Source organism: Camelina sativa, chromosome 8, assembly GCF_030686135.1.
Source record: "Camelina sativa cultivar CO46 ecotype springtype chromosome 8, ASM3068613v1".
Classification (NCBI taxonomy): domain Eukaryota; kingdom Viridiplantae; phylum Streptophyta; class Magnoliopsida; order Brassicales; family Brassicaceae; genus Camelina; species Camelina sativa.
The window spans coordinates 11,233,819-11,260,923 of NC_141887.1; the positions used below are offsets into that span (position 1 = coordinate 11,233,819).

Sequence of the window (27,105 nt, forward strand, 5' to 3'; positions counted from 1 at the left end):
GCCATTTGGGCAGGTCTAGTTAACAGCAAGTAGATTTAAGAAGAATGAGAGCGTATAACAAAAGTACAAAACACAACAATGGAAGATTGAACAAATCAACACAAAAACAAATCAACACAAAAAAGATTGAACAAGGAGAGGGAGAGAAATCCATTATAATTTTGTAATACATGATTTTCGAATTACGAACCAAACTAAATACCTAACATACAATATATGATTACCAAAACAAAACAAACACTCGCATTTTCTCTCAACGGGCTTCGTTTTGTTACAAGGGATGGTAAGGGACATAGCCCAATAAGCCCGTGACGTTAGCCACAACTTCGTTGCATTTTGACAAAAGGTTTAGCATCTGGTGAGAGATGTCTCCAGCGCTAACTGCTGGGCTCGGACCACGAAAGTTTCCTAATGGTGGCATCGTTGGTTCCACATGGTCCACTGCTTTAATGGGAACTTGTGGTTTTGTGTATTGTGGAGGGAGTGGAAGAATTGGAGGCAATGTAGAAGGAGGAAGCTGTTGATGATGAACAACGTTTTGAAACTTCTTACTAACAAATTCCATAGCAACAGATGAAGAAGGTCCACTGTTTCTATTCGAGGTTGTTGTGACTGGTGGTGTCTCGGTGGTTGCTTTACTCGTGTTTTCTTCACCACCTAACATGAATTTGACTCTTACGGTTCCGCGGTTACCATTTCCATTGTTACTACTACTGCTCAGGTCATCAACTGGTTTCTTCAAGCAGGATTTGAGGTTGACGTTTGGTGGTGGTAAGATTGGTTGGTGAAGTGGCGGTGCTTCGTCGAGCCGCTGGCTCTGTGGTTCATCATCTTCCTTTGTGTTTTCTGGTTCACGAGGCTCGGCTTTAGGAGCATCCACATCACGAAGAAAGTACTTTACGTTCACGTTTCCAAATAGAGATTTGTTTGCCGTTGCATATCGAAACGCAGTTTGTGCATCGGCTTTGTACAGAAAGACAACACGGCAGGTCGATGATTTCCAGAAAACCCTAATGGCGGACTGATCTAACAGCCCGAAGCGACCAAACCTTGCTTTTAACAATGCAGCTGAAGGAAGAGATGTGTCAGGTGGGAATTTCATGACCAGCATTGTGGGCTCAACCACCTTAACTGATGGAGCCGGTTTCTTCCCGGTTTGAGCTCTGCCTGCTTTTGCTTGTACCGCACTGCTTTGCTCTCTAACTGGTTTTATATTATCCTTTGCTTCTCGACTGATCTTCTTTTCAGAAGCCATTGATTTCAACTGATTAGTTTTCTTCAGCTTCTTAGCTGATGGGTTTTCATCTTGACGATCAGAAGAGAGACGTTTTTTTCCAGCTTTTGATGGCTCTTCAGTTCTCTTCAGAGTCTTGATAGGTTTTGAGGGTTTTGTCTCTCTGGCATTTTCGACAGTGGCATCAGAGGAAGATACTGACAAGCTTTTTTGGTAATTAAGTGAACGGAAGCGGAGAAAAAATTTTCTAGCAACTCCAAAAGAAGCAACTGATGAGCCATTGAAAGGATCAAGAGAGAGATCTTGAAGATGACTCAACAGCTGCGGCACATCGACTTCCATATAGGATTGTAAATGCGCTGAACCAAGCTGGGACAATTTCTTGGCCCCAGCTTCCCCAGAAGATAAAAACTTTCTCTTCTCTGGATGGTCAGACTCAGGCTCTTTCTTCTTTTTCTTTTTCTTTTTTGGCTCTGAAGAAGAATTCTCCAAGCCCATTTCAGTTGAAGATCGTTTGGCAACTTTGACTTTCTTGAGTACAGACCCTGTGGAATTCTTCCCTTTTGATGCTGAAGTATGAGACTCAAGCAGGGGCTGGAGAGAGCTTCCAGCTGATTTTAGATCGGTTTCAGCCTCTTCTTTAAGACTCACCATAGCTTCAGATTTCCCATGCTCTGGAGGTAGAGCAGTTCTTTCTACCATTTTCTCCATTGATTCTTCAGCTAAACCCTTTTCTTCATCACGAGGAAGCTTTGAAACTGAACATTCTTTACCAGGAATAGCTGCACTTGAAGAGGTAAAATCCATGCTGACAATCCCAGACTGCTCATCTTTCATTGGAGTTTGAAGCGTTGGAGCTCTTCTCTGCAGCACCAAATCCCCGTCCAAAGGTCCATCAAATCCATGGATGTGAGAAGCTGCTGAACTTGCTTCACCTTGGCCAAATAGAACAGACTTATCACCAGCTTCATCCCTTCGTTTGAGAAGATATTTGTCTTGCTTCTTAGAGTCCTTAATCTTTGTGGGTTTTTTAGAACTCTTCAGGTCACCTAGCGTTTCTGCTATGACCAGTGGGCCACTCAAGGGAGCTGGAAACATGAGAAATTGAAAAACACATCAACCACCAAGAAAATAAACAATGAAGCATATAAGGTACACGTATGCAGGACTCTCCACAGTAGAAAGAGGCGCAGAATTGTTATTAGGCCATATCTTGCAATGCAGAGTTCAACACCAATGAAAGTTCGTTTATCTTTCAAGCATGCTAATGTAAAGAATACAACTTCAAAGACATCGATCCTAAAATCATGAGAACAGAGGATCTAAAAGTCACAAAACCACTTAGTCTCACATCTTTGTAACACATATGATAGCTGTTTCGAGTCTGCCTTTTATACATACAAAGCAAGGATTACACATAAATGGAAACAATATCATGATTTCTGAAAAGTGACAATACCTCGAGGCGGTGCTCTATTATGAGGTTCAAGAGTACTCATTGAAGTACACGCAGATTTCGTCCCAAAGGCCTGTGCATAGGTTTCATCAAACTCCTCGAATACAGCCTTGCGGAAAGCACAAACTACTGCTTTCTTCTTCATAAACTCTAGACCGTCTGAATCACACTCTCGAGGTGCTATTGCCAATTGCTTCACAAACGAAAGGGCTTCAACGGGTGAAAACTTATCCCTAGAATTCATAATCTGGTAAGCAGAGTAAACGGCTTGAAGCTCGTAATCAGGCACATCAACAGCGAAATAATCTTCAACGTGACTAGGCCTGAAGTTATAAGGATTCCGACATTTACAAGTCAACCCAAGAGCTGACCTTCTACACGCCTCATCCATGGCTTCCTCCACAGCCTTGACAAAATGCTTAGAAACAGTCTGCTGAGATTTCTCCTCTAGATTGGGTTCAAAGGGAATAAGCTCAGCAGGATCAAACCAACCATAACTACTATCCCCAAAAAAGGCAACAAGAACATGGTCAATCCTCCTCATACGACGAACAGAAGGAGACGCAAAAGCTTCATTGAATATATGACCAGGCCACCAAGGATGAGACTTTACCTTTCCCCAAACCAAATCACCTACTTCAAACCCATAACTCAATGCCCTCGACACACCAGAACCCATTTTCTCACTCGCAACATAGTCATCGAACTCAGATAAGAGAGACTTGTAATCCGTAACTCCTCGCTTCTCCAAATCCAGTTTCTTCTCATCAGCGTCGGAGCCAAGCTCACTAGACTGATCATCTTCTTCTTCGTTTTCATCTTCTCTAAGCTCAGAGCTATCATCATCACCATCCTTATCAGTTAAAACATCCTCGCTTTTAATATCATTTCCCTCACTCCCTATGAGACCATCTTTCTCCGATCTCTCACTCTCGGAAACCCTAGCATCATTTGTAACCGCCGAATCGAGCTCCATGGGCAAGGAAGCTGCAGCATCACCATCATCATCATCATCATTAATGGCTTCGCCGCTCGAATCAACAACACCAGAATCTTTAGGAGTTGCTGTTACCTTAGGATCCTGAATCGAATCCGTTTGTTGAGCAATCTGAGCATCCTCGTTCATCACCGAAGGAGTAATCAATGGAGAGTTGTTAACTACGAATCGAGAAGAACCCTAAAGCAGCAAACTCTCTGTTATTAGAGATTATTATCCGTATATATTTTATTTAATTTTGGTTTCTGGACACGACACAAGAAAATGAAACTAATGTTATCATCTGAGTCTGAGAGAACGATGTCGATGATGATTGATGATACAGCAGACACAGCTAGCTACTAAATTAGATGTTAAAAAGAGCTCTGGGCTAACCTCGGCCCATACAAAAGCCTGTTAAGTTAGGGCCGGGTTAAATAACCCAAATATCACTACACTTAACGTAGGGTTTTGTTTCTCTGTGAAACGGCGTCGTTTGATCCAAAACCTGAAACAATCGCATCCTTCTTCTTCCTTACAAGCGCCGACTTCAATCTCTTTTGTTTTTCCTACGAATCTCATCAGCTTCAATCTCTTTCTTCTTTGATTTTGCTGTCAGCTTCTCTCTATAGGGTACGTTTCTTATCCATGATTCGTTGTTCTCTAGCTTGAGAAATTTTTGCCATTTTCACATCTTGTTGAGCTTCTGGATTAAATAATAATAACTAGGGGTATAGTTTCTGGTTTCTTCTATAAGCTTAGGAACTTGTTACAAGGGTTTGCGTTTTGGTTTCTAGATACACTGAGTGGGGAGCGTTATGATTGAAAGTTTCAGTCTTTGATTCCCTTTGAACATATTATTAGGACATTGCTAGTTTGCTGTTTCAATGCTTCTGTTTAGGTTAGGGACAAGCTAGCTCCAAAGACATTGATTTGGATTTTCATATATGTTTATCTGATTAAAGTTGAAATGTGTTAAAAGACTGATTACTCTCTCTCTCTCTTTGGCAGATTTTTGATCTAAGTTTTGGAAGCATGGAGGTGCTTGATATTGATGCCCGAGCGGCTAAGCTAGGAATTGATTGGTCTCAGGTTAATCTTGATTCCATCCAACTTCCTCCTGGACAAGACTTTGGGATCGAGAGGTGAGAGATTTTCCATTACATCTCTCTGCTTCTTCATATCTCCTGCTTTGTTTTTGTAGAACGTTTGAAATTTTTGAATCCTAATTCTAATCTTCTTGTGTTTATACAATGGGATGAATGCTCTCTAGGCCTTTTGCTATTTGATATATTAAAATTTGGTGTATTTTAGGCATTTTCTGAATAGGTTTTTTCTCTAGCATTATGGTGCAAAGCTCATTCTGTTTATACATATTATCTACAACGTATGAACAATGCAACTAATTCGTTATATACCTTTTTTTTTGTGTGTGTGGTGGTTGTAGTGATGATGAAGCTGTTTATCACGATGACCAGTCAGAATTCGACACTGGATTCGGTAACATTATCGTGGTTGATCACCTCCCTGTTGTTCCCATGGAGAAGTTTGAGAAACTTGAAGGTGTGGTCAAGAAAATTTACAACCAGATAGGTGTGATCAAGGAGAATGGACTGTGGATGCCTGTTGATCCCGATACCAAGATGACATTGGGCTACTGTTTTATTGAGTTCAATTCCCCTCAGGTTATTATCTACATGCAGTTTAATTAGCTTAATCTATCTGTTTAATTTGTTCTCAAGCAATAATGTAGGCCTCATATGTTTGAATACTTTATTTTTCTTAGTAGAACTAGTTTGTTCTCAAGGATAGAGTCGTCTCTATGTTAACTTGTCGAGCTTTGCTAATAGTTTGTCTCAATGCCTGGGCTCTTTGCAGGAAGCACAAAACGCTAAGGAAAAATCTCATGGCTACAAGTTGGACAAGTCTCACATCTTTGCTGTAAACATGTTCGATGATTTCGACAGGTTGATGAATGTGAAGGAGGAGTGGGAGCCTCCTCAGGCCAGGCCGTATGTTCCTGGGGTACGTTTAGTTTTCATCATATTACTGACGGCAATGTTTCTAATTGCCCTTGTACCTTGAAAACTTGTCTTGTAATAACTTCCACTGTGTGTCTGTGTGATCACTTCTTTATTTTGGGTTTTCTCAGATTGATTCAGTGATTTCATGTGTTTGCCAGTTGCATTAGAGTTACGATCTGTTTACGCATTTGATGTATACTAATCAATAATTATAATCGCCTAAACTGTTGTTGCATGTTTATTTTGTTATTCAATACAGTCTTTTGAGGTGCTTGTTCTCGTTGCTTATATGGTGTTCATTTTTCAGGAAAATTTGCAAAAGTGGCTTACTGATGAAAAAGCCCGGGACCAGCTCGTCATTCGTTCTGGCCCTGATACTGAAGTTTTCTGGAATGATGCTAGGCAGAAGAATCCAGAACCTGTTCATAAACGTCCTGTAAGTTACTTAGATCTTCCTGTATATCTGCTATTTATTACTTGACTGATTAGAGTAAGGTTATATGAGATGTTACCATCATCTGAAATATTCGATGTTGTCCTCCTACGCAGTATTGGACAGAGAGTTATGTGCAGTGGTCTCCTCTAGGTACATACCTTGTTACACTTCACAAGCAGGGAGCAGCTGTTTGGGGTGGTGCTGATACATTCACGCGTCTCATGCGTTATCAGCATTCTATGGTTTGACTTTATTTTAATTGCTACTTAGTACTTCCCGTTTTTCTCTGTTGGTCTGAATATTGACATCTTTTGGTGTTTCCGTTTTAGGTAAAACTAGTTGATTTCTCTCCAGGTGAGAAATATCTGGTAACATACCATAGCCAAGAACCAAGCAACCCGCGGGATGCAAGTGTGAGTGCATCGTTGCTTCTGTTCTTCCCAACTATTATTTGTATATGACTTCTATGCAAAGGATTCTGATTTCTGTCAAATTTTCAGAAAGTAGAGATTAAGGTCTTTGATGTGAGAACCGGGAGGATGATGAGAGATTTTAAGGGTAGTGCTGATGAGTTTTCAATTGGAGGACCTGGTGGTGTCGCTGGTGCCTCTTGGCCTGTTTTCAGGTAATTTCTTTAGCTGCATGTCAGTTTCGTAAAAATAAGACAGTCGAAAACTATCCTCTTTTCCACTATAATGCACATTTGATGATATCTTGTAAACTTTTTCTGCAGATGGGCTGGTGGAAAAGATGATAAATACTTTGCCAAGCTTAGCAAAAACACTATCTCTGTTTATGAGACTGAGACTTTCAGTCTAATAGACAAGAAATCCATGAAGGTTGATAATGTTGTAGATATTTGCTGGTCTCCTACTGATTCCATCCTTTCATTGTTTGTTCCTGAACAAGGTGGTGGAAACCAACCTGCCAAGGTATGTTTATATATTTCTTATGTAAATGAAAAGCCCTGAATTATCAATCTGTTTCCGGTTCTCTGCCAGTTTTGTTATATTTACCCTATGATATCCCTTTTTTGCAGGTTGCTCTAGTCTCAATCCCGAGCAAAGTGGAGCTGAGGCAGAAGAATCTCTTCAGTGTGAGTGACTGCAAGATGTACTGGCAGAGTAGTGGAGAGTATCTTGCTGTTAAGGTTGATCGATACACAAAAACTAAGAAGAGCACATACTCTGGATTTGAGCTTTTCCGTATCAAAGAAAGGGATATTCCCATTGAGGTTCTTGAGCTGGACAACAAGAACGACAAGATCATTGCCTTCGCTTGGGAGCCCAAGGGTCACAAGTTTGCTGTGATTCATGGTGACCAACCAAGACCAGATGTCAGTTTCTATTCAATGAAGACTGCACAAAACACTGGAAGGGTTTCGAAGCTCGGGACTTTGAAGGCCAAACAAGCCAATGCCCTCTTCTGGTCGCCCACAGGCAAGTACATAATTCTTGCTGGGTTAAAGGGTTTCAACGGCCAGCTTGAATTTTTCAACGTGGATGAGCTCGAGACAATGGCCACAGCTGAACACTTCATGGCCACGGATATCGAATGGGACCCGACTGGAAGGTATTACTGTCTTAAAACTAAATCAGTCTATTGGTTGTTTCTGTTTGTTCCAATTGCTGATGTTTTTTTGTTCTTTTCATTTGTTTTCAAAGGTATGTTGCAACTGCTGTGACATCAGTCCACGAGATGGAAAATGGGTTCACCATATGGTCTTTCAACGGGAATTTGCTTTACCGGACTCTGAAGGATCATTTCTTCCAGGTATGTAACAAAAAACTTGGTCTCAAAATAGCATCGTCTATTTTCCCATTTTTAACTTTCTTGTGTGTGTATGGTTGTTTACACAGTTGGCTTGGCGTCCAAGACCACCATCATTCTTGACTGCGGAGAAGGAAGAAGAGATAGCAAAGAACCTGAAGAAGTACAGCAAGAAGTACGAGGCAGAGGACCAGGACGTGTCTTTGCTATTGAGTGAACAAGACAGAGAGAAGAGGAAGGCACTGAATGAAGAATGGGAGAAATGGGTAATGCAGTGGAAGTCTCTGCATGAAGAGGAGAAACTCGCGAGGCAAAGTCTTCGGGACGGTGAAGTTAGTGATGTGGAAGAAGATGAGTATGAAGCTAAAGAAGTTGAGTTTGAGGATGTTATTGATGTAACTGAGGAAATCGTTCAAGAGTCGATGTAAGTTTCTCGGTATCTTTTGTCGCCTTCTCTTATTGTTCTTCGGATCTCTTGTATGTTTTTTTTAATCTGCGCTCTCTAAAAATCAAATAGAGACTTTTTGGTTCCTTGGATAGAGTTTTTGTTGTTATCATGATTAAGTTTTCTTCATTACACTTTGTTTGCAATTTTATTGATTAATTAAGCATTTTAAACCGGGGGTATAATGAAACTTCTGTAAACGAGGGGGAACAAATCAAAATGTTATGAGAGTTTTAATAAGTTCCCCTTCTTCTCTATCTTCTACGTTCTAATGAGGTGGAATACTATCGATTTTTTTTGGTTAGGGCACAGTTTTAATGTCAGTAAAATTTGTTTGGCTACCATACTAACATTCTACAGCGTCTAAAATAAATACTCAAAACAAAAGCTATGGTAAAAAGAAAAAATTTTGGGTTCAACCTAGGGGTGAAACATTTTCGTTTACCCCTCTTAACTAACCAATCAGAATCCAATAATATTTTGTATCATATTTTAAAAAATAAATTAAAATTAAAATAAAAATACAAAACAAATTAAAGAAACAAATTATGTAGATCTTTTATTAAAGAAATTATGATGGTTTAGGTTTATAAAAGAAGATTAGAGTTTAAATTTATAATTTTAAAAATTATATGTCGGTTCGAGTTTATAAAAGAATGGTTAGGATTTAGATTTTACAATTAAACAAAATTATATTTCGGTTTGAGTTTACAAAATAATGGTTTTGATATAGATTTTACAATTAAAAGAAATTATATGTCGGTTTGGCTTTACAAAAGAGTAGTTAGAGTTTAGATTTTACAATTAAACAAAATTATATGTCGGTTTGGGTTAATAAAATAGTGGTTAGGGTTTAGATTTTACAATTAAACAAAATTTTATGTCGGTTTGAGTTTATAAAAAATGGTTAGGGTTTAGATGTGATAACTAAAAACTGTAATATAATATTAGAACTAAAAATTTTAAAACTGATTAATCTACATAATTTGTTTCCTTAATTAAAATTTATTTCCTTAAAATTAAGGGGGTGAATAAGAGAGGTTGTCCTGGTAAAAATATCATCAAAACTTAATTGTAGTGAAAAAGCACCATCTAAACCTTAACTAATTGTTTGCTTGTAGTGATTAAATTGCAAACCTTAATTGTTTCATTTATTTTCGTTGACTCTACCAATAAGTCAATGCTAACCATCCCCTTTATGATAAACTGGAAGTACACAACATTGTTTTGTAGACTATATAATTTTAATAAGTTGGTTACAAATATGTTATACATTAATGATAGATTAATTGGTTACAAATAGGTTATACCGAAAATCTTAAAGAAAATATTCAAAAGAATCATATCATCTAACTTACCATATTAATTTCTTTTATTAAATTATTCATCAAATAAAATCTTTTGATATCTAACTTATCATATTAATTTGTTAATTATCATTATGCTTCACCTCTCATTTTTTATATATGAGTCTATTTTGTGAAACAAATAAATTATCATATTATTTATTATAATTAAAAAATAGTTTTATTTCTGGATATACCATAATTTGAATTTTTAAAAACAAATATAAATTGTTCAATCTATAAAATATTCAAACTTTAGTAATATTATTCTTTCGAAATAATATCTATTGAATTAATAATTTTACTGAGTAACAGGTCAAAATTAGAATATTTAAATTTAAATTTACAAAATTATGTCTTATAATGACATTCAAATCATGATGTAGAATATACCTTGTTGAAATAACTTCACATATATAACATAATACAACATATTAAAATTTTAGTTTAAAATATAAAATATACAAAATTTTGTATAAAATAAAATTTAATTTAACCGGTGTTATAGCACGGGTACTTATCTAGAATCATCAACAATATAAAACTTACAAAATAAGTGTATTTTTCAAGCCATCATATTTAGCATATGATTTTATTGCATAATGTTTTATTAAAAAAAGCTTTTAAAAACAATCACATAAATTATACTTTATATAAAAATTACAATATAAATAAAATGAATTTCAAAGCATGGTCTAGTTTTCATTAAACTGCATAACGACACTATCAAGTTCCACACTATCAAGTTGGATTATTATCATTCAGGGTCAAGGAATTCCCACCTTCTTTTATGTTTTTTTTTTTAATACAAAACAATGTCGTTTGCAGTTTAACGAAATTTGTTAGTGTTGATTGATTTATCAACACGCTTTATTTGACAAATTCAACGAAATGTGATGATATATAATAAAGTCAATTAAACTTGGGAATTTAATTCAGCACAAGCAAAGTAGAGATTTTTCAACAATTTTCGTACATTAAGATTTTTTTTTTCATCACATTTTTCCATTTTTATATAATTTCACTAGGTTTTTAATATTCAGTTCGTTTTCAAATATTTTTTTGAATTTGGCTTGGGTTCTTTATTGTGATATTAAATTGAGCGGCTGGTTTTAAAATCATTACATAGTTTACGTAAATAGGTCACTTATGGTCTTTTAATTTTTCAATAATATATTTGATTGTATTAATTTGACTGATATACATCCAAAACAGCTGATTCTTTGAATGAATTTCAGTGTGAATACACTTCTACGGTTACTGTTACTGAAAATAATTAAATAATCAAAAGAAAAAAAATTGATGAAAAGTAAGCAAAAAACCAAGAAAAACATAAAGAAAATATGAACAAAACATAATTTAAATTAAAAAATCATATTCAAAAATTAAGATACTAAAAATAATCAACGAATAGTAATTACCAACTACAAAAAGGGAAAGTAACAATATGATATGATGAAAAATTAACTCATATTTTTGTTTTAAAAGATTTTCGTTTAACCGACTTTTAATCTCACGATTGAATCACATTTTGGATAACTAACTGCACAGAATCTTATTATATAAAGTTGGGTTTTGAAAGTTAGTCATGAATAAGATTTTGACATATGTCAAGTTTATATTAATTTGAGATTTTGACATGTGTAATAGTTAATATTTAATAGAAAGGATTTGAGATTACAATAAAAAATAAATATTTTGTTTTAAACAATATTAATAATGTACAAAGAGAATTATAAAAAAACTACAAAAATAACAATTTTTTTAAAAATAATTATAAGGAGATTATATATATAATTCCAAATTATAACATTATTTTTAATTTTATGTTATTAATTCTACAAAAAATAGAAATGGGATTAAAGAAAATATACAGTTAATTATTAATTCTAAATTTTGTAAATACTCACTTCTATATAAACATAGATTATCTCATATTTTTGGAGACTGTGACACCCTGGTTTGCGGATAGGTTTAAAAAAATTGTTTTGGCCACTATGTCACCAAAGTGTACTTATATTTTCGATCAAAGGTCCTGAGAGAACTCCAGAGTTAAGCGTGCTTGAGCTGGAGTAATTTCAGGATAGATAACCTTTCGGGAAGTGATTGTTGGAACTGTGCGAGGACAAAACACAAGGAAATATTATATGGTGATTTGTAGGGTCGGTTAACAAGTTAAAGCCTCCCGGACTTAACAGACAGGCTGTCGGATATGGATGAGCCAGGAGTAGACGTGGGGCCATTTAAGAAAGGTCGGCCTGTGGACATGGACTCAATAAGCAAGGTGGCAGTCAGGGCGTTCCAAAGACAAATGCTACATCATGGTGTCAAAAACACTGCCATAAATACATTGGATAATTTAACATTAGTTATTATCAAAAGATTTTGTGACGTTAGAAAAAGGTTTTTAGTTTCATTGGTTGTTGGAGCAAGCCATTTTGAGATAACTAAAAGATGTGAACATGTTCTCTTCACACATGAGGAGGGCAGAGCCGAGGTTCTCTCTATGGTGGAGGAGGTTGGACGCAAGGTTATCTCTCTAAGAGAGGAAAGTAGAGGAGGTTGGACGTAAGGTTATCTCTCTAGGAGAGGAAAGTGGAGCCAAAGTTCTCTTCATGGTGGAGGAGGTTGGATGCAATGTTCTTTCCATAGGGAGGAGGGCGGAGGTGAGATTCTCTCCATGATTGGTTATACACTATTGTGATGATATATCATTGATTAATATACTATGTAATATAGTTTTTATTCGAAATGTTTTTTGAGCCAATAATTTTAGTAATTAAAAATACTATGCAAAAGTGAAAATAAAGAGATATATAATAGTTGGCTTAATGTGTTCATACGAACATTTTCTAGGTGGTGGTAAAGAATATATTTGTAATATACAATATATTTAGGTGTAAAAAATACGCTTTTAATGGTAACATATATAAAAGATTTGTAAATAGATATAAATCTGTATATTATAGCAAAACATAAAACTTATAAATAACGTATAACAAATTTTAATATATTTTGTGAAATTTAATTTAATTTACAAAACTTTAAACCCGCACAACGGGTAGGTCCTAATCTAGTAATATATAATACATATACTAGTACTTAATTATTATTTCCATATCTTTTATGTAGTAAAAAATGATCGCAATTGACACACTACAACTTTTTTTTTGATAAATACGATGAATTTGATTATCTTCATCATTTTCTTCTTCTTGACGGTTGTTAATGCTTCAGAAGATACTAAATTGCAGTGTTTCAATCACACAGAATTAGCCGGTCGACTAATTCTTCCATTCCATACTGTAACTCGAAAGGTAGGGAATGCAATTACATTAATCACATGCGAAATATCAAAGCTTCTAAAACATGTAAAGTTCATTTACAAACCTATAAATAAGTTGTTCAGACGCAAGAAGTTGTTCAGACACAAGTCAAGAGACAATGGAGTGACTGTAGGCATAATCATTGCAAGCATAACTAGAGGAGCACTCGTCTTGATAATCATTAGGTAAAAAAGGCTATGCATGGTTTATGTTTATCAGCTCAAGAAATTTACTATAGAAAATGTTGAATATGGTATAACGGGATGTTCATAGGGTATTTATAAGAGGTGGTGCTCTTGTTGATGAGCCACACCACCAATGATTTTAGTGAGGATAGTATTATTATGGTAAGATGGGGAAAGACAACCAAAAATAACCCAGACTCAAACCTAAACTATGTCAAATTTAGCTAATTTCAATATTTGATTAAACAGTATTAATTAGTTATTTAATGGTGATGAGTCAAATGATTAGTGGCATACACAATTATTAATATAAGTATGTTCAGAATCGATGTTATTACTCCAGGCATTATATTTACCAAGTTGTAGAAGTTAACAAGACAATGGTTGATGCGTGGTACGAAATGGTACTACTAAATGCGGGAAAAGGTTCTATTTCACACTGAACAATTTTGATCGGTTTCATAAACGAACGAATCAATAGTGCGTATTCCAAACTGAACAATCAAAAATTCAAATAACTACATGAACTTCAATAATATATTAATACTAGGTTTTACCTCGTAGTGTACCACGGATCTATTATATTGTTGATATATATACTGTTAACGGTTGTAGGTAGAGTTTTTACATTTTGTAGAAACTTTTGATTCGCAAGTTGAGAATATACATTTTATAATTTGTTAGTTATGATTTAGGAATGAATGATCTGGCATATTCTTATTATGATTCTCAATTGATATTATTGGATTAATAGTGTACATTTAAAGCTAATAAGATCTTACCAAATATGTAATCGTTTATTAAACGCAAATTAGATATTTTCTAAGATGTATTCATCTTGAATTAGTTGTTATATTATAGGGATGTGATTAAGAAGATGTGATTACATAATTTGGGTTATCAATTCTTTTTGTCAAACTCGGCCCTAAAAATTCGACATGCAAATTAGATATTTCCTAAGATACAATGGGCATTAATAGACATTAATTAGATGTAAATAAATACGCTATGGATTAAAAACCGGCCCAAAATATTTGGCAATATTCAGGAGGATCCGGATAATTGAATCGGTTATAATTTTAGTTAAAAACTCGGCCTGAAGTTGGCAAAAAGTGATGACACCCTATTGTACTCCAAAAATGTAATCCGAGCTCTATATGTGGATATACTTGTTTGGTTACAAATATCCTAAGACAATTTTTAATATATATCTGTTTATAAAAAATCAAATCACATTATATGCTGAAAAAAATATAAAATTTTATTAATTTTATGTATTAAATAGTAATTAAAATAATTAAATATAAGATTAAATAAAAATGAAAGGAGAATTAGATTTTAATCTAACATATTAATTTAAATTAGATAGATATATTTTAGAAAATTAATATTATCAAATAAGGAAATGATTGTGTTTGGTTGTAAAGATTGTAGAGAATTTAGTTAAGACTTGTCTGAATATAAAGATAAAATTGGATGTTACGAAAAAAAGTCTTAAAAAAATGTTAAGATAGATATAGTGCTTTAATCAAAATTAATAATTAATTATGATGACTGGATAGCTACGATGGCGATGATGTGGCAACGTTAACGACCTAAATAGAATATCTTTAAAACGACGTCTTTTGGGCCTTTGGGGATTCCAAATTTTAAAGAACGCAAAATCGTGTGTGATTCACGCCACGTATCTGACGGACATAAACTGATAAATCAATACTTTACCAAATGAAATAAAGTAAATTTCTAAGTATTTTCTTTTGTTTCGTTTTGTAAACGAGATGTAAAAAGTTTCGTGGTTTGAGCATGTAAGACTATTGTGTAAAAAGTAAATACTAATATTGAATAAGAGATTGGCAATGACAAAAGAAGAAGTAACGGAAACAAAGAATTCATGGAGAATCATGTTTTAGGCGGCGGAGTTCCAGCAAGCCAACCCCAGACGCCACCTGAGCTCTGTTGTTTGGCGTTCGTGGCAGCAGCTTGTTCAGACGCAACGGCTCTTTGACGTTGGAGGAGTTCGAGTTCCTTTTGAAGTATTTCCATAGTCTGATGCTTTTGTCTTACCTCTGCAACTTCAACCTGCGGACCGAGTTTTATTAGGATTTGGTTAGCATGGGAGAGGAATGTTTCACCATCACGGAATTCAAATATCAACCCGGAACTTACGATATAGCCTATAAAATGGAAAGAACAGTGACGTTCTTAGTAAAAGGTCTAGATACCTCTAGTTTGAAACACCTTGATTGTTCTGCTGCAAGTTGACTTCGCACAGATTGAAGTTCCTATAGATGGAATACCAAAAAATGTTGAACACAACAAAAGATTCTCCAAGAAATATCTCAACTCATATAACTTGCTTATTAGTCGTGTCTGTTTACACATTAGTCTCGGTCAGAACCAAATTTTCAGAAAGTCAATTAACAGGATTGTGTTCTTTGGCTTTTTGGTTTTTGTAAAAGTGAAAAGGACAAGAGAGATTCATGAAGGTAATAGTATTGTTACCTTGTACAACTCTGTATTCCGTGTGTCTATCTCTGCTAACTCTTCCTTTAGTTGGAGAGTTTGTATCTTCTCCTTGTTGAGTGATGCTTCCAGTTCTTCCTTCTCGGATTTAAGGATTGTGATTATGCGTTCACTTTTTCCTTCAACCTGATGATATAGTTTCCAAAATACAAAGAAGAAAAATAAGAGATGCATTGTGAATTTGTGATCATCTTAGTCTATTTTGATATTCACTCTGAGAAAACTCTGACGGGAAGATACCTTTGATCTAGAGTTAACATTATCCATGACAATTTCCCTTATTCTGCTTTCTTGGCTCACCTCAATCTCAGACTCAATATCTCTAGTTGTAGCGTTATTAACAGCAGAAAAAGTATCTGGCACAGGAGAAGCTCCCATAATTTTTGATTTCAAGCTTAATTTGTGGCTTGGTTTGAAAACATTCACCTGATTCGAGAAAAACAGAATTAACAACCGAGTTATAAACAAAATCAGGACAAAATGTATTTATGGGTACCTCGTTGTTGTAACTTCCATTGTATCCACCAAAAGCAACGATTACATCTTCGCCATTGTATGAGCTCACAACTAAACTCAATCCCTATCATCAAAGAAACATTTGCAGCTCAATTCTAAACGTTTGGAAAATGAAAAAAATGAATTAGCTGGTGTTTTTTTAACTACCTCGCTAGCGAGAGGTACACGTCCTTGAACTGAAGTGACTACTGACCACGCAAGAGTTGACATATTTAATACAACTGTCTCAGATGCGCCTGTGGCAAAGTACCAGGAAGTATCACAATTAATCACACTGTACAAAAAAAAAAAACGAAGCAACTATCAAGCTTTTCCCCAGGAAAAGTTCCAGTATGTAACATAAAGAGCAACACATGCAGAGATCAAAACGCAGGGAAGAGAAAGAGTTTTCGAAGGAAAAGTGAGAAAGAGTTTTCGAAGGAAAAGTGTAGAAACATACCGCTTTTGTTATCTCCACCACCAGCAATATACCAATTTTCCCCAATTGTCACACCAGCGTGTCCAGCACGTGGAGTTGGTGCTTCACCTTGTTGTGTATGTTTTGACCACTCCATCTATAAAATGGAACAGAATCTGTCAAAAAGCTGACAAAGAACGTCACTAAAAACAAAAGAAGCTTGCCATACGGTTTGCAGATCAAGGACGTGCAGATCATCAAAACAAGCTGCTTGTGATCCTCCACCAAAGATTAGAAGGTAACGCTCAGTGTGCACTGCAGCAGCATGATCAGACCTTGGAGTTGGAGGAGAACCCCTGCAAGTTGTTTCACGTTATAAATTTATAATTTAATCTAGTCTTCAAACGGGCCTGACTTATTCAAAAGTGAAAATATAATACAGAAACGTCATGAGATCTTACAAGACATCTATCTCATCCCAGGTCATGGTATCTAGATGAAGTATATGCAGATCGTTCAGAAGCAATTTCTTTGCATCCTGGCCCCCAAATATCACCAAGCTTTTTCCCACAAGGGTTGCTGACTGACCTCCACGCGAAATCTTCTTGCGAGAGAGAGTGCCAAAAGTAGTATAAATTTAAGCAGCTAAACTACATGCTCAATTTCCAATATTAGAAAGCAGATCAACAAATTGGGTTCAGAATGCAACTTAACACATGAATATATGACGAAGGGCATAAGAGAGCAACTTTTCAGTTTTTTCTTCCAGATGTTCAAAAGCTTTTACTTACTAAATTGGAATATTTCTGATATAAGGATTAGACAAATTGGGAGAAGAAAAGTTTTTACCGGTGGCTTCCCGTATGTCTTTAAGATTGACCATGAACAGCTTTGCAGATCAAATACCTTCACTGTGATGAGAAAACAGAAGAAAAACTGATATACAAGAACTGGTATGCTCCACGGAATAACAACTTAACCATTCAAAAGTGTTTTAACTTTTGCCTATCATGGATTCTGAGGGATCCTTCATATGACCACCGACAGACAATAGCTTGTTTTCCAATGGAATCTATAACAAACAAAGAAGGCCAGCATGAGGATTTCACAAGGAGGCAGGAGATTACTGTACATTTCCTCAAACCTGCCCATGATATTTCAAGGCTAGAAAACGAAAGAAGGGATAAGACCGAAACCAAATATAAGTCAAAGTACTAACCAAAGAATGACCAGCACAGTGAGTTAGTTTTGCTGGAGATGAAGTTTCCTGTGATTCAGTCACAACCTTGGTTTCAACTCTGGACCAAGTCCAGATTTTTAAATCTAGAACCTGTATATCAAACACCATTCACAGAAGACATGCTTCCAAAATGTCAGCAGACGTGTCACAGAAATAATGGGAGAAGGGTACTCGAAGGTAGGTAAAACTGAAACCAATTACTTCTTTTAGACCAGTTACTGCTGTCAAAGAACGCTATAAGTTGCTTACATGAAGATCACCTAGATAGCGCCCGTTGTGGTTTCTACCATATATATACATCCTCTCTTGTATAACCGCTACTCCATGCTGCAACGAGTATAATAAACAAGGATTTGAAAAGAGAGAAGAAACACGGAAAGATCGTTTTCTTTCATGTCACACGACAGAGTGAAATCAAATATTATCTCATACCGAGCTTTTGGTGGGTGACCTGATGTTGGTGGTGCAATCCACTGATTATACACTGAAACAGTATTTGGGTCTTCCAAAACAATATCTTTATCTTGGGTTTCCGTCAAGCGCCCATCCTCGGTAGAAATGGTCTTCGTCTGACCAAATGAAGTTCCACTCTCAAAACTAGGCTCAGCCTTTGTGCTCTGCGGACAGAGAATCAATTTAGTAAATGAGCAAGATACCTATCTTTAGCAAAAGGAAAGACAAGCCTAAACCGAGTCATAGAATGGTGTTATATACAAAGATCAAACAATTCAGATATTGGTATCTTGGTAGCAATTCATACAAAAACTGAAATTAGATCCTATGTGAAGGTGATGAAAGTGCTTAATTTGGGGATCCAAAACTCACATTGATTTGGAAATCTACGACAGGCTCTGAAACAGAGTTAGATGCCATTGGATACCAACCAGGATCTTCTTCCTTTTTACATGTGAGAAATAGGAAGAAATTAGCCTATGATCAACAAGTTAAAAGAGAAATGAGCATAAAACCCTCTGTTGGTTACCTCTAAGATTTTCACAAAGAGACGCATTGCCTCAATGGAGGGCATGGTTCCAAGCCCCTGCCAACTAGCAAACAAGTACTTCTCTTTAGAAAGTTTACAAGGACCACGTTCTGTGCTCACTTTTCCATAGAAGATATCCTAAAGGAAACGAAGTCTGCAATGTAGATCTGTCTTTGCAAAATAGCATTCTCTAAGATATGAGTTTCCCTGTGATGTCTCACCAGCAATTTGCATGCATGCTAAAATCAAGGTAGCTGTTTCATTTATTCCCCTTGGATGGAAATACATGCAAGTACCACATTTCTACATACTCTCTAACATCTTACATGTACAATACTTGTTTCTGTAGCCCTAAATTCATTTTAATCCTTGTACTCAAGATAGCAGAGTTATTGTTTGACAGAGACAAAAAAAAAAAAAAGGGAAACTAACCTTTTCCATTTGCTTAGCTCTACAGGATTCCACGCACTAGGTTTTGGAATACTGCAAGGTCCTAGAGTAGCCTGTTTAATTAAATGTCAAGGCAAAAATTTCAGAATCAAAATGAGTAAATCATTTTTTTTTCACAAAGGATGATGGTAAATGACCGAGTAAAGACGAAACTTTTATCAAAATAAATTCTCATATATCTTCTTCACTAAGAAACAATGGATGCCATCATGCATGCCAACAACAAATTACATGACATTGTGGGATCATCTCCCAAGTTACAGCTGCCAGCACTTGTAATGTTTCCATATCAATGTTAGCATCGTCTCTAATCTACCGAGATAGCTAGTACCAACATTTAATTTCTTATATATTTTGTAGCAAAATTGGTTTATATCACCGGGCCGGATCTCTTATTTGGAATTGGAATTGACGGACCTGCTGGTGCAACGCGTAGAGAAGCAAAGCGGTATCGTTGGAGAATTTGGAGGTGAGTTGTTTCACCGAAGACGAAGATTGAGATCCGTCGACGAGGCCGACGAACGATGCGGCGACGTAGAATCTCTCCGGGTAAGAAAGGCCAGAGCTCGCTCTCACCATGTGAGCCATTTTGTTCCGTTGAGCGGAGGAGATTTGAGGAAAGAAGCCAAAACAAACAAACAAAAAAAAAATAAGGAGGAAGAAAACAGTTTCAAAACAATAGTATTAATTTAGCGTCTTTGTTTATATTATTAGCGGCACCATCCATCAAAGAAAAGAACACCAAGGACATGTTGCTACTATTTTGCATGCCTCCAAAACTCCAATAAAGATCCAATTTTTTTTATTTTACAACAAATATAAATACAAAGGAATTAATCGTTTATGTACAAAAGACAGAAGTAATTAATTTATTAGCTTAGAAGAAATTGTTATGATCATTAGGCTTGAGGCATGCAAATATGTAGCAAACTTGTCGGCTTAAACTTACCTTCATCATATCTCCATAATGCTACGTCAGGAACAGAACATGCATGCGCCTCTCTATCTATCTCTTCTTCTATTTGATTCAACACATATATGTCTTTTGCGCCTGTGAGATGCGCGATAACATCGCCCACTGTGGCTGGCTGTAGAGGTTAATGAACCCTCTTTCACCTAATAAGCACCCCTTGTATGTAACTGTGTCCCAACTCACTCCAATTATCGAACCAGAATGAGGTTTGCAACCAACTATTCATTTTTTATCTTACAACCAGAATGACTGATAAAAAATTACATCAAGTTTTCAATTCACAGTGATCTGTGTATCTAACAAACCATTGGGAAGATTGTTGTGTACTCCCGAAACTTAAAACTTAAATGGTAGCTTTGAATTGGGTTTAAAGGTTTCATAGACATCTTCAGAATAAACAGACTTTTTGGGTTGACATAAACTTCCAACATGAGATTATTCAGATCTGTTCAAATATACTAGTAAGAACAACAACATGGGGAGAGGATTTTCTCATTCAATAAGATTAAAACTAAACAACGTGCCAAGGGAAAATTGCAAATGGCAGAAGGAGGAATTTAACCTATGGGTGCCTCGTTTGGTGTAGCACTGGAGCTCCTGTGTGACTTGTGCTTTGACCTCTTCTCCCGTTTCTTACTACTCCTGAGGAAATTGAATAGAGAAAAGCGTCAATTGCAACTATGAAATATGTAAAGTGGTTTAAAGATTCAAAAGTAGAAAGGTTGATGTACTCTTCATGTGAGGAACCATGTCCTAGGCAAGATTTTAGCTTCCGGTTAATATGCTTCATGTCCTTGTCAGTTGGGCAGTTGTAGTTCTTTACCTGAAAAAAAGAGAGAGTATATAATTAATCTGCCTTTCAGATATGGTAGTTTCATTGTGTCAAAAAAAGAAGAAGAAAGAGATATGCACGTTTCATTGTTCTGTGAAAATTTGAAAGTTAGTGCATACCAAATATTCAATGTCATCAAGTAACTTTGTAAGCTCTGAAGTCGTGTGCTCAGAGTTTCGCTGAGAAACAATGTTCTCTAGGTACCTGCACCAAATGCAATTTAGTTGAAAATCCAACCTATTGAATATCATCGCAGGTTCTCTTAAGCCAAATGGTTTGTTTACGGGCCAGGAGATTAAATATCATCGAGATGGATATAGAAGAAGAGAAATAACCTATCAAAGTCGATCACTCGAAGAGCCCCATTTGCAATACTTAAAGACGCCAACGCCAACTGCAAGGACACACATCTAACAATTGAGAAATAATTCAACACTTTGTGATACTTGTATTGTTACATATACGCCAAAAGAAACATAACTGCTGAAAGAAGGTACATGGTAAGTCTTTTAAGATAAGCTAAACTACTAAATTATAAATATTAATCAACGCAGTTTTCACCTATATATCTGTAAAAGAGAAAACAAAAAACCATCACGTCTTGAGTAGCATATTTGAGCGTTACTGAAATATGCCAAACCATGAGTTCAACTAGATTCTTTGATGAGTTATTAATTTATTATGTATCTTCAATCTGATTCAAAAAAAAAAGAAAGCAAGGGAGACAAAAGAAAGTATCATGCCACCTGGCCAGGAGGAAAGAGGAGTGGAGCATCTGTGAGGATAACTTTATCAGCTACTGCTGTCGCAGCTTCGAGCAAACTCTGCAGAGTACTTGAAACGTTATGCCAGTATGAGAAAATGAAACTTTAGTAAGGCCCGTAAGTAAAACGACTTGCAGTTATGATCCCAACTTCAGTTACACATGTTAAAAGAACTTAGTAAAGGTTAAGGGGATATGAAGAGACTATACCTTCAATTTTTGGATTTCATCATCTCTAACTTGAAGAAATTCCTAGAAGATGATAGGATGATGTCACTTTTTGAAACAACATGAAGTGTAACAAGAATGAAAAATTGCACACACCGAATGAAAGTATTAAAAAGCTTCAATTTCCTATTATGGTTCACCAACTTCTTTCGTTGAAGATAACATTCAGAATTTTGCTTGCAACAACATAATTTCCAGTCAACTCAATCAGAGTTTCGTGATGACATAAGAAAAGCTACAAAAATTTAGACAGGCTGATTTACCTCCATGTTGTTGACAAAACCTTCGATTGCACGATACGGTGCATAAACAATCAGATCAAATTCCAAACTCTGCACATAAAGTTAATCTAATATGAACAGAAGAATAGTGAAAGAACAAGGATAAATAAACAGAGGGAAGTTGAAACAGATTAATTGATTCATATCATGCCTGAAGAACAGCCATCTCATACTTGAGAATTATGAGGTGATCTTGATTAATCCCCTTTCCTATTTCCTCAGCAGATACATGATTCTCCTCTATTTTACAAGAGGCATACACACAGGTTAACCTGTCATAGATTCAAAATGCTTAACATAATTTGATAAATAAAAGTTTCAAACTATTATCTTAGAAAAAAGTAAAAGCATTTGACCATTTTAAGGATTTAGAAGAAGTATACATTATTTCTTTTGGATGATGTTGCATAACAGACCATTGCAGATAAAATCTTTTAAAGTATTGAAGGGCTGTTGCCTACAAAATATTAGAAAGAAAAACATGAATACAGAGAGAAGTATTTTATTTTTAACTTCATATAAACTTGTATCTCAAAGAGGAGTAATGCACCTGAATCTTGTGAGGAAATTTAAAGGCACTGCACACTTCTTGGACCTTTGCCTCATAATATGCTCTCATGAACCGTTCTTCATCAACGTTCATAGGCTTAAGCTTCTTATCAGCTGAGAGTAAAGAAGCAAAACAAAACATACTTAAAACTTAGACTAACAAAGCTATAATGATACGTATGAAGATATTGAACAAAGCATGCATAAGAAGAAAAAAAGTTAACCTTGATCTCCTGCATCAACTTTATCTTTAGGATATGTTAGTGATCCACTGGCATCTACTTCAACTCGGGTTGTTCCACACTAAGAATGAAAATAAAGTTAAAAATCTAACATGAATAGAGACAAAAAAATTTCAATATCAACACAAAATCAGCACACCTTATCCAGCATTTGCACTGCCCTCTGGTTAGCAGCTTTATACCTCTCCGCCTACAATTATAACATCACAGCTTAGTTGCAATACCATATCTACACAAGAAGTAAAGATAATAACAAGAGCACGCATAAAGTAACAAGAGTTCAAAATGCTCGCTCTAAACCTCTAATGCTCGAATAATCAGACTCTCTTGCGTCAAAAAAGACGGAAAAACAAAAGAAATAATCTGTTGAACAATGAACAACGAACAGTTTCACTTGCATTTAGCTTCACATTAGCCCAAGCAAAACAAAAAACACACAGACAAAGGTAATCTATAGGATGCAATCAAAGCAAAGAAAACCTTAAAGATGAAGATAAAATTCTAAAGACCCTCAGAAACTGGTTAAAACAAATGATATCGTAATTGCTTCTCTTAAACCAAAAGTGATCAGAAGAAGGAGAATGGAAAAATAAAGCAGATTACCAGTTTCTGGGGAGTAAAGATCCACTTGGCTCGTTGTGTTGATGTCTGGAAATCCGCCATTCTTACTGAATGCTCCCCAACGAGTTCCAACAATTGCCAAGTGAAGAAAAAAAAAAAAGTACTTCTTTGGGATCAAATCCACACGCTGTTGATCGCAATTATCTTTCTGGAAAACAATCTACAATAAAGGAAAGAGAGATTTTTTAGAGGTCGAAACGTAGACAGGGTAAACAACATTCAACAGAGAACACGCACGATCAAGATGTACTGAAAAGACGCTGAATTTGATTTTTTAAGTTGAAGTTATTCTAAAGTCGTGGTCTTTACAAAATTACAAGTTTGGAATCAAATCACTAACAAAGAGAAGAATGCTACAGAACACAACTAATCAGGAGGATAAAGAGATCGTTTGAAGGAAGGAGGATTCAGAAAAGTCTTAACCTTTGGGAATTTCGAATTCGAACAAGGAGGCGAATAAACAAACAAAGGGATGAGGGATTCAGTGGGAGGACCGCCTCAATGTACTATATGCGTTCTTCTTCCGAGACGCGACGGTATAGCCACCAGATAAGGGAAGCCAGATAATGCCTAATTACAGATTTGTATTCGCTGCTTGTGTGTGCTTCGCTCGGAGAAGAATCTTCGGGCTAAACTACTTAGCAGTACAAAACATCGTTGCTCCAAAGCAATAACCCTAATCCCTTAAGTGATACCCTAATTTAATTTTGATTTTAAATTTAGATGAATTTTTCAAAATGTTACACTTGTGTGTGTGTGACTGTGTGTGTGAAGGGTTTAAAGCCTTTATTTTGGGGCTTTTAGGAGTCTTTAATTTGAAGGCATATATATCTATACTAGTATTTTTGCACCAGTTTTTGCTTATAAAAATCAGTTTTGAAAAGTTTTTACATTTAATGTCGATTAATATTTATTTTCATATCCAAACAAGTTTAGTTAATTCTCTTTATTATCTTTATAACCAAACAGAATTAAAATATTTTAAATATCTATATATATAATATTCTATAATTAATATAGATATTTAGAAGATTTATTCTATATCAAAAAAAATATTCTCCTATCATTTTTTATTTTATTTTAAAATTTAAATATAGTGAATCATCATATAATACATAAAGTTGATAAAAATGTATATTTATCCTGCATATATTGTGATTTGATTTTTTTTTAAACGAACATATATTACTCAATTAATATAAAAATTGTGTGTTCAACATACTTATATCGTAAATTTACCGTATATAGTAAATTATAATTTTTTAAGAAGTTTATAATTTATAACTGATATATCTAAACTTAATAAAAAGTTTAAAATTATGAATATTTAAACATATTAAATTTTCAAAATAACACAAACGAGTTATATTACATGACGGGTTATATGATATTACATGATTGAATTGATAATACTAAAAAATAAAATATCATTAATATGATACTTCAATATAGGTTAAATCTTTATTTTACTATTTTAACAACACCAATATAAAATATGTCGAATCAAACTAATTTAATTCAAATTGTATTTTTTTTTTAAAATGTTGTGTGGTATACCACGAATTATATACTAAATCATTAAAATTAACAAAAGAGTATATTAGCAAAATTAGTATTTATATAGTACATTAAAAAAAATTCAAAAAAAAATTGTCTCGCAGTATACCGCGGGTCATAATCTAATATATGTGTATTATTGTAGACTCTAAATAAAATTGTGATACAGTATAGCGGCAAAACTAATGTGAATAATTAAACTATAGTTTTTGGTCTAATCCATGATTTTATTCCAAGTTTGACTCACATAAGTTGTTTTCAATTCCCTAACCTAAGATTTGTCAGTTCAACTATCCGAACAACACTATAAATTTTAACAACAATATCAATCGAATGAGCACTATAATTTGTCAGGGCTTTAATTTTCATTTTTTGAAATCACCATGATTTTTTTATATAAAGTGTGATGTCAAAATTACTCATTAAAAAGATCGTGACATGTGTCAAATATATTGATTAGATGTTTCAAATATGTAGGAAAGCTAATTATGTTTACAAAATTTCACATGTTTATATTTGAAAAAATTTATTTTTCTAAATAAAATAAAAACTCGCAAAATAAATATATTTTTCATTGTATGCTTATTATATCTTTACAAAATTTTACATGTTTATATTTGAAAAAATTTATTTTTCTAAATAAAAAAGAAAACTAACAAAATCAATATATTTTTCATTGTATGCTAATTATATTATATGTGTGTTCTCAATAAAATTTGACATGTTTGCAAAAACTTAATTTATTAAGCATGTACATTAATTAATAAACAATGAATAACAAAGTTAAAAAGAATAACATAAGTTATCTAACATAATTTTAGTAGGATATAAATTATATTTATAGTTGTAATATTAATTTTTACTGTAAGTAAGTACACAAAACCTGGAAAGAAGAATGAACTTTAAAAAAAAATCAATACAAGATGTGTATTAGTATAGTTTTACATGTTTTATTTTAAAGATTTTAATGCATGTAGTAATATGAGAAACCTAAAAACAAAAATAGAAAAAATGAGTTTGTAGGATTGAATTTTTTGTTAATTGATGAAAATTGACAAAAGTATTACTTATGAAATTATGACATATAGAAGAATAATATTTAGGATATTTTTGGGGATGTTAACTGATTTTTTTTACTGCTTATTTTTATTATTAAAATCTAAAATACTAACCAATATATATATAATTTTATATAATGCTCATATTATTTCTGTTATTAAATTTTTAACTCTAATCCAGGAAGAAGTGAATTATGGTTTTACGATGAAATAGATAGTTAAATGTGATTATTAAACTGTATGTCTAACGATGAAATTTATTTTAGAATATATTTATTTTAAATATTATTATGTATCATTTAAAAAAAATCAGTTAAGAATATTAGTAATTTTTTAATGTTTGATTTTATAATTTCAACAAATGTATTTTGTAATGCATATGTCAAAACATAAGATAATTCAAAATAAATTATAATTTATAGGAATTAATCTTCAGTTATTTGATGAGAATGTCTCTATACCTTTATATATGTTTTTATTTTATCAATTTCACTCATTTAAAATTGATTAATACATTAGGTAAAATTAGTACTTATGAGATAACAAATATATCTTAAATAATGTTGATTCAATTTTTTTGCGAATTATATTTTGTTAATTTTTATTTGTATTTTCAATTCTTACTAAGATATATATTTGACTAGATAAGGACATGTCCATTGTGCGGGTGTATATTTTGTAAATAAATTTTAATT

The 27,105-nt window shown here is 34.3% G+C and overlaps 4 protein-coding genes across 7 annotated transcripts; 1 reads left to right on the plus strand and 3 right to left on the minus strand.

The window, feature by feature from the left end:
• Positions 1-126: 126 nt before the first annotated feature.
• LOC104707037 (PWWP domain-containing protein 1) lies at positions 127-4,197 on the minus strand. The gene is made up of 2 exons (XM_010423287.3): positions 2,694-4,197; positions 127-2,322 (listed from the first exon to the last, which is right to left on the minus strand). Exons 1-2 carry the CDS (start codon positions 3,814-3,816, stop codon positions 272-274), a joined length of 3,174 nt encoding a protein of 1,057 aa, XP_010421589.2. The 5' UTR covers positions 3,817-4,197; the 3' UTR covers positions 127-271.
• On the plus strand, positions 4,106-8,473 carry LOC104707038 (eukaryotic translation initiation factor 3 subunit B). The gene is made up of 12 exons (XM_010423288.3): positions 4,106-4,299; positions 4,678-4,811; positions 5,114-5,351; positions 5,545-5,691; positions 5,998-6,126; positions 6,240-6,368; positions 6,456-6,539; positions 6,627-6,751; positions 6,860-7,058; positions 7,166-7,698; positions 7,791-7,899; positions 7,986-8,473. The coding sequence occupies exons 2-12, from the start codon at positions 4,702-4,704 to the stop codon at positions 8,322-8,324; spliced, it is 2,142 nt and encodes a 713-aa protein (XP_010421590.2). The 5' UTR covers positions 4,106-4,299; positions 4,678-4,701; the 3' UTR covers positions 8,325-8,473.
• Positions 8,474-15,012: 6,539 nt separating this feature from the next.
• Positions 15,013-20,067, minus strand: LOC104707039 (acyl-CoA-binding domain-containing protein 5). The gene is made up of 18 exons (XM_087462954.1): positions 19,724-20,067; positions 19,289-19,359; positions 18,857-18,920; positions 18,700-18,771; positions 18,303-18,491; positions 18,124-18,204; positions 17,854-17,964; positions 17,640-17,706; positions 17,484-17,545; positions 17,096-17,235; positions 16,864-16,990; positions 16,677-16,791; positions 16,385-16,473; positions 16,218-16,301; positions 15,962-16,147; positions 15,701-15,847; positions 15,421-15,480; positions 15,013-15,277 (listed from the first exon to the last, which is right to left on the minus strand). The coding sequence occupies exons 1-18, from the start codon at positions 19,892-19,894 to the stop codon at positions 15,098-15,100; spliced, it is 2,016 nt and encodes a 671-aa protein (XP_087319080.1). The 5' UTR covers positions 19,895-20,067; the 3' UTR covers positions 15,013-15,097.
• A 573-nt stretch (positions 20,068-20,640) lies between these two features.
• LOC104707041 (cyclin-H1-1) lies at positions 20,641-24,594 on the minus strand. Of its 4 annotated transcripts, none has more exons than XM_010423291.2 (14): positions 24,219-24,594; positions 23,778-23,955; positions 23,314-23,364; positions 23,157-23,235; positions 22,934-23,046; positions 22,767-22,840; positions 22,535-22,655; positions 22,366-22,434; positions 22,085-22,126; positions 21,858-21,935; positions 21,447-21,505; positions 21,231-21,315; positions 21,011-21,102; positions 20,641-20,921 (listed from the first exon to the last, which is right to left on the minus strand). In XM_010423291.2, the coding sequence occupies exons 2-14, from the start codon at positions 23,835-23,837 to the stop codon at positions 20,837-20,839; spliced, it is 1,008 nt and encodes a 335-aa protein (XP_010421593.1). In that variant the 5' UTR covers positions 23,838-23,955; positions 24,219-24,594; the 3' UTR covers positions 20,641-20,836. The 4 variants fall into 4 exon arrangements, with proteins under 4 accessions (XP_010421593.1, XP_087319081.1, XP_019083975.1 ...); XM_087462955.1 differs by having other exon boundaries at positions 23,778-23,943; positions 24,219-24,403; XM_019228430.2 differs by having other exon boundaries at positions 20,641-21,102; positions 24,219-24,553.
• Between the last annotated feature and the right edge of the window lie 2,511 nt (positions 24,595-27,105).

What these genes read in the sequence shown, in the direction of transcription:
- LOC104707038 (XM_010423288.3), top strand. Translation starts at nt 4,702, where the DNA reads ATGGAGGTGCTTGATATTGATGCCCGAGCGGCTAAGCTAGGAATTGAT. An exon ending in TTGAGTTCAATTCCCCTCAG is followed by an intron (nt 5,352 to 5,544) that starts GTTATTATCTAC and finishes GGCTCTTTGCAG; the next exon opens with GAAGCACAAAACGCTAAGGA. An exon ending in GAATGGGACCCGACTGGAAG is followed by an intron (nt 7,699 to 7,790) that starts GTATTACTGTCT and finishes TTGTTTTCAAAG; the next exon opens with GTATGTTGCAACTGCTGTGA.
- LOC104707037 (XM_010423287.3), bottom strand. Translation starts at nt 3,816, where the DNA reads ATGAACGAGGATGCTCAGATTGCTCAACAAACGGATTCGATTCAGGAT. An exon ending in TAATAGAGCACCGCCTCGAG is followed by an intron (nt 2,323 to 2,693) that starts GTATTGTCACTT and finishes TCATGTTTCCAG; the next exon opens with CTCCCTTGAGTGGCCCACTG.
- LOC104707041 (XM_019228430.2), bottom strand. Translation starts at nt 23,837, where the DNA reads ATGGCGGATTTCCAGACATCAACACAACGAGCCAAGTGGATCTTTACT. An exon ending in TCTTTACTCCCCAGAAACTG is followed by an intron (nt 23,365 to 23,777) that starts GTAATCTGCTTT and finishes TTATAATTGTAG; the next exon opens with GCGGAGAGGTATAAAGCTGC. An exon ending in CGAGTGATCGACTTTGATAG is followed by an intron (nt 21,316 to 21,446) that starts GTTATTTCTCTT and finishes CATTTGGTGCAG; the next exon opens with GTACCTAGAGAACATTGTTT.
- LOC104707039 (XM_087462954.1), bottom strand. Translation starts at nt 19,894, where the DNA reads ATGGCTCACATGGTGAGAGCGAGCTCTGGCCTTTCTTACCCGGAGAGA. An exon ending in ACCCACCAAAAGCTCGGTAT is followed by an intron (nt 18,205 to 18,302) that starts GAGATAATATTT and finishes TTATACTCGTTG; the next exon opens with CAGCATGGAGTAGCGGTTAT. An exon ending in TGGTGGAGATAACAAAAGCG is followed by an intron (nt 16,474 to 16,676) that starts GTATGTTTCTAC and finishes ACTTTGCCACAG; the next exon opens with GCGCATCTGAGACAGTTGTA.